This window comes from Asparagus officinalis, chromosome 8 (assembly GCF_001876935.1).
Source record: "Asparagus officinalis chromosome 8, Aspof.V1, whole genome shotgun sequence".
Lineage (NCBI taxonomy): Eukaryota > Viridiplantae > Streptophyta > Magnoliopsida > Asparagales > Asparagaceae > Asparagus > Asparagus officinalis.
The window spans coordinates 129,779,285-129,786,047 of record NC_033801.1 but is presented as its reverse complement, the minus strand read 5'-3'; the positions used below and the strand labels follow the sequence as shown (position 1 = coordinate 129,786,047).

Sequence of the window (6,763 nt, the reverse complement as noted above, 5' to 3'; positions counted from 1 at the left end):
TCCTGCAGTCTCCTCTCTTCGGCGTCTCCCATCCTTCTTCAACCTCGATCTCTCTGTTTCTCTCTCCTCCCATTGTTTTTCCTCACTTTCTCTCTCTAGATCTCGCCGCCAAAATTTTGAACACGAAGGCAAGAGGGAAAACGAGGGTTTTAGGGCAAAAGGGATGCGAGAGGGGGTTTTTATAGAAAAATGCCATGGCTTCTCTGCGAAGATGCTGGCAGATTCAATCGTGCGGTGGAAGCTTCTCCTGTGTGCCACGTGGCAGCACGCGGATCGATGTTCGAAAAGTTTGAGAGGGCGGGAATTTGGGCGGCGAGTTGGCGGGAAAATTTCGAGGCCGTGAGTTTTGTGAATATCGATTGTTTAAGGGGGTTTCTTGAATAATCGGGGGGTTGCGGAAAGGGACGCTGACAGGTGGGCGTGCGGGGTCCAGCGACCCGAGAATTGACATTGGATTCACCCGGGCGAGGAAAATGGGCGGAGACTGCAGCATTGGATTCTGCTGGCGTCTGACGGGTGGGGACCACTTTCGTGACGTCAGCGTCTGTAGAGCACAGTTGAATAGTACCGTTTGAGGCTAATGATGTTTTTTTATACAACAAGGCTTGGGGTCTTAAGAGTAAGTTTGGGCCCTTGAAGATTAGCCCAAATTGTTTGTTGAACTTAGATCGCTTAATGTAACTAGGCTGAACTTCGCTTAAATGCCACAAAGTTTTTCCGCTCCGTCATTTATATACCACAATTTGTATTTTATTGTAGAAATATTTTATGGTAGCAAAATACTATAAGTTATTAAAAATTATCAAAAAATTACCACTCAGTACCATCAATTATCTAAACATTAAAATTTTTGTTGGAATGTTTATATACTTGCATACTAAATTTTAAGCTTTTTAAATTTTCAATATTTGTTAAATTTACTTTTAAATCAACCAAAAGTCTTTTTCAAACTTGTCTTAATTCTAATTTGAAATAGGGATGTGATGTGTTTAACGATGAATTTCATAAATATTAATGGTTAGAAAGTTGTAAATTAACATGTTAGTGCCAAATGTAAACATTCAAGTGAAAATTTTCACGTTTGCATAATGGTTGGTAATAACATGCCAATGTTTTAACAACTTATGATATTTTTCTGTCACAAGATACAACTTGTGGTATATGAGTGATACACCGGGCAAACTTTTGTGGTTTCAAGCGCAATTTAGCCATGTTTATATTTGGGCCTTCAAGATATCAGAGTCGTATTAGCACAAGTTTAAACTTGACATGCATCATATACAAATCATTAGAGTAATAATCATCAGCCTGCAGACTGATTGAACACATGTATAATCGACATCAATAACAAAAAGATTGTACAAAAACAAATCAACAAATTTTTTACTAAAGTATGTTTAAAACCTTGCAAGAGGTAGGATATTAAAATTCCGTAACCTCTCCTGTAATTGAGAGGAAATGGCGTAACAATTAACAATCTGCCTCAAGTAAACCAGGAAATGAACCGTCACAAAGAGCAACACAAAACAGACTGAAGGGTCTAATGCTTGGAAACGAAGAGGTGGGGTTTGGTAATTGATTGATGTGAACATAAAGCGGAAGATGACAATTTGGTTAGCTGAGAGGATTCAATCCCCAGAGATCGGTCTCCGACCAAAGAAGTAATTTTGCATGAAGGGTCAGTTCAGTTCTTTCAGCAAAACGAAAAAGGGAAAGAAAAAAAAAATACTGCTCCACTTTAAGATAATACAAAAAGAATCAAAACAACAAAATCATAAAATGATCGAACGGCAGAGAGATTGGAAGGTACACGTAGTTCGAAATTGAACAGTGCCCTTCACAGCCTGCAACTCTGTCCAAAAAAACAGGAACTTCAACAACAAGGGCATCAGCATCTGCAACTCGTACACGTTTTAATTTTACCGAGAAGCTGTAGAAGAAATAACCAAGGGACCGTTATGTTAAGCTGTAAGAGTAAACCCATGCCTTTACCTTCAATGGGTTCTCAACACCCCCCTCAACTAATTTATTTGCACAAACTGTAGAAGTGACGAACACGGCGAAGAACAGCTTAAGAAACAAGCAAGAAACTGTCAGGCAGCTGCCTGGTCGGTCGATCGCGAGTCAGCTGCGGTCGATCGGAAACATGCACGAGGCCTGAGTTGTTCTTCGCCGTGTTCGTCACTTCTACAAATGCTTATCTCGTTCTTGTTCGTGCATTTTCGTGTGATTTTAGTTCCGCTGCGCACAACACAAACTTCTCCCAATTAATAAGAGAGAGAGAGAGAGAGGCAGATTTAACCTTCTTAAACGAGTTGAGGGGGTACAGATCATGGTGGTTATTTGCTACAATAACCTTTTTTAGTGTCCCAGTATGTAGGGAATAAAACATTTAGAACTGCTGCTAACTTTAAATAAATGAAGAGGACAGGAGTATGCTCAGTTTAAATATCATCCAAGAACCACCAAGTATTGCATGCTCTCTTAAGACGCCTCACGAATAAAGTACGTCTGAAACTGTTAAAATAACCTCCTGCACTCCTTAATTTCTCTGAGAAACTGTAAAAGAAATAACAAAGAAACTGTCAAAAGAGTATAAAGATTATCCCTCAATGCTCATCACAATTTCGGAGGTTTCCATAAATATACCCAAGAAAACTAATAGTAACAGATCATTTCAATCTCAAATGAATGCATGCGCCATAAAAACTCATAAAAATTTGCGGTACATACTACTATATGGCAAGAAACTTTTGTGGCTTCCCAAAGCTTTAAAAGCAGCATGCTTAAAACCTTGCTATCAGGACCCAACAACAAGGATCCATCTTACTTTTGATCTTATTATTATTTCAGCATTCATGGAGAAAGTTGATGGAGTAGGGGCCAATGCTGATTGGCTCAATGAATCATGTGAAGAACTCATAAGAGAGCTCCTAGAAAACAACTCACCATCCACGACGGAAGTTGAGATCGATGCTGATAGGCTCAATGAATCATGTGCAGAACTCATGAAAGAGCTCCTTGATAACGACTCTCCGTTGGCGGAGGAAGTTGAGACTGACGCTGATTGGCTCGATGAATCATGTGAAGAACTCATACGAGAGCTCCTAGATGATGACTCTACCTTCGTTGTCTCAAACCCAGTAACAGATAACGGCATAACAAATGTTCATGCCGCTACGGCAAAGAATCTTCATTCTTCAGCCTACACTGGTCCTACCATCAGTGATATTGAAAATGCACTGGCCGCTACATTTCAAAGAAATCAGAGTAACACGTATTTTCAAAATCTAGCCTCTTTCCTATGAGAAACTTCGTGGATTTGGCATCCAAGTCTTTTGTTTTTTCTTGGTGATGCAGAGCTTCATTAGCTGAGAAGGTAATGCAGAGGATTGAGGAGAACACAGAAACTGCAAAGGATTGTGACCGATGCAGAGCTTCATTATTTGAGAAGATAATGCAGAAGATAGAGCAGAACACAGTAACTGCAAATAATTGTGAAAAAGGGGTTCCAGATGATGGCTACCGGTGGTGGAAGTATGGTCAGAAATCAATCAAGGAACGTCCTAACCCAAGGTCCGTTCTTATGCCTATATCATGTTTTTCCTTTTCATTACAAGTGATGAGGCATTAGTAAAATTTTCATCTATTAATTAAAATGCTCTTATAGTTTAAAAATTAGAACCAACGGGATTAGGAGGGATCGGTCCTGGCCTAAAAGTTAGCATTAATTTTACCCATAGTCACAGTCTATAAAGTTGAAGGACTTCTTTGCTTGAAGATGGCTCATATCAAGGGTCAGTTGCTGTGGTAGAGATTGAAGACATCTATTAGGATTTTATTTTTCCGACCTGCGTCGTTTTAACTTGTACGACTTCATCAACCAAGGCACAAACCAATTTCTGAGTTTCTGATCAATTACTGTAGAGGCGGGTGGCTGTGAAAACCTTAGTTGAACTGTGAACACCTATTACGGAGTGAAGCCCGTATGAATTGCTTTTCTTTCCTAATCCCATACAAAAACACAAATCATCTTTTCTCCCGCGCAAACCCTATTACCCACCCAAATTTGTGCACTATGTTTTGGTATCAGAGTGAACAGATCCACCAGAAGATTTCAGATCCACAAACCTCAGATTGCCGTATTACTTGCGATTTCTTTAGTACCTGTGACTTCTGCAGTACCTATGATTGCTATGGCCTACAGCAATACCTAATTTGCATAGAATTGGTCTTTGCACCACGGTTACAGCTGTTTTCCTGCAGTTACATGTAATAAACCAAATTTCAGTCTTTTCTTTAATTTTTGCGTCATATTTATTTCACTACCCCTTTATTACCTCAATATGCCAACATCAGGGAGAGCAGATTCAAACAACTTGTATGACATTTTTTTTTTTTTGACTTCCACCTATATGTCAGTTGCATTCTCTCACTGCGGTCATAAGAATATGTAATTTTTGCCTGGTACGCACTGAACACACAAAAAAATTTGCAGTCATAAAAACAGTACGTGTTCGTGTACATGTAGCTATCAACTAATGTCTAACTACATAGCATAATTGCACTGTTTTGTCACTTTCATTAGGCGAGAAAGATAAATATATTGTCCATAGTCAAGGAACTCCAAAACATACATGTCTCTAAGATAATACATTTAACGTTTTGCACTCCCATCCTGCTAGTAAAGAAATCCGACTGATAATATCCTTCAGCATAATCTGCGTGACTTCTTGTCTACGGATCCAGTAAATAACATTCAGGAAATCTCAAGGTATCTGCTGTACTCTGATAAATCCTACTTAGAACACAATCAGGGGGCGAAAAATTGACTTTAGGGAGTTAAGTGCTACGAAGTTATAGTCTTATGGATGAGGGTGGTTAACTGCAACTTATCTAGAAAAATAACATACCCAACTATAGTTTTCGTGGTACATAAGGAATAGAACATTTGAAAATGCTGCTAACTTAAACAAATGAAAAGGGATATACTACGCTCACCTCTTAAATATCATCCAAGAATTAGACTTCATCTGATTGGAATAGCCAAACTAGCCAAATTAGACATCAGCTTGGTCCTGGTTGGAATAGCCAAACTAGACATTTTGTGGAATTAGACTCTCCGGTTTGGACATCAATGAAGAAGGGGATGTTTCACCTTCTTTGACAAAAAAAATGTAATTATAAGCAGCTCAATTACGGTCGTTAAGATGGTCTCCTGTCAACAATACATCCTATTATCCTACAGATTACCTTTTAAACTTCAAGCTCCTAGCCACAATATATATGGTACTTCTCACATAGTGGTCTACAAGTTATGGTGTTCCCAATTACAATAAGATGAGGTTCTCACTTTTCATCAGTGCTCTCTAATAAAATCTTATCTATATAGGAGTTATTACCGGTGCGCCCAACCTCGATGCCATGCCAAGAAGCAAGTGGAGAAATCCACAAAAGATCCAGAAGCACTCATTATCACATATGAAGGCATCCATTCTCACCATGCCCAGTCCAGTTTCATACCCCCCACGTCAATAGTCGGTGAGGGGCAAGCGAAAGAAGCTTTCAGAAGATGTTACTGAGTTCTGATGTCAGAGATAATAATCAACAAATCCAATAAAAGCTATTAGAGGTTTCACCCCCTGATGCATGTTAAGAAGCCTTAGATCAACAACAGGTTTGGAATCTTTGGATAATCTTGTTGCACCTCTCGGGCATCTTTGTTTCTCCTACTCTGATCTAGCATAATGCGACAGTGCTTATCGTGAATATATTAATTCTCCAATAAACTAGGATAAGCGCTGAAGTGTATGTGAATGCAAATAATTGAGAATAACACTGTGGAATGTCGATAACTAAATGTTCGTGTTCATATGTAGACTCGGTCATGGTGTATGCATTTTAGACTACGTATGATGTGTTCAGCAACCATTCTTCGACTATCGCATATCTGAAAATTGAACATTGGTTCTTATCCTTGTCGAAGCTTCCTTCCAATATAAATTTCATGATAGAATAATAAAATGTTAGGATTGGTTTTCATGCAAGTAAAAATAATCCAAGAACATGCATTTCTAAACATATAACACACTTTGGTCGAATGGACATGAAACGAGCTACCTAGATATGCACCAAGGTCAAAACCGCCATTAAAAGCAAGCTAAGGGCGCGTTTGGTTTCAAAAGAAGTTTGATGAAAGCCTGACAAAAACAGTACAAAAGCTACTGTTTTTGTCAGCTTTTAACCAAAAACGCCCCTTAAAATGGCGTTTTTGGTTGAAATTCTGACAATTTGTCAGGCTTTCACAAGCATTTTTTTGAAACCAAACGGACCCTAAGCTTCACGGGTCTCGGATCCGCTTTCAAGCTTTCAACATAGAAAGGCTAATTTCATTGCTAAAATCATCAAAAAAAAAGGGTGGGAAATGCAATCTCTAACGTGCGAATCGAAGGAGAGGAAGCTTGAAAGAGGATTCCGCAGCAGATCCAAGGCGAGTGGAGATCCGGGCTCATTCTCTCTCTCTCAATTGCTGGAATCAATGGGGATACCAGTGACTCGAGATCAAGTGGGGGGCTAAAACCCCAGCGAGGGTTTTGTTCAATTATTAGATCGGATCCGAGATCTTGATCCGACCCGTTAACTTTCGTCTTGCGAATTAAAACTAAACACGTGTCCTGGTTATACTGTGGTCAAATAAATAACGGTTGAAAAACTATTTCTCCTATTTTTAAACCCACCCGTTAAAACCACGCTCATACTCATA

At 39.2% G+C, this 6,763-nt stretch overlaps 1 protein-coding gene across 1 annotated transcript; it reads left to right on the top strand.

Moving 5' to 3' along the window:
• LOC109820279 lies at window positions 2,556-6,445 on the top strand. Its single transcript, XM_020386409.1, has 3 exons — window positions 2,556-3,277; window positions 3,361-3,576; window positions 5,393-6,445. The coding sequence occupies exons 1-3, from the start codon at window positions 2,613-2,615 to the stop codon at window positions 5,580-5,582; spliced, it is 1,071 nt and encodes a 356-aa protein (XP_020241998.1). The 5' UTR covers window positions 2,556-2,612; the 3' UTR covers window positions 5,583-6,445.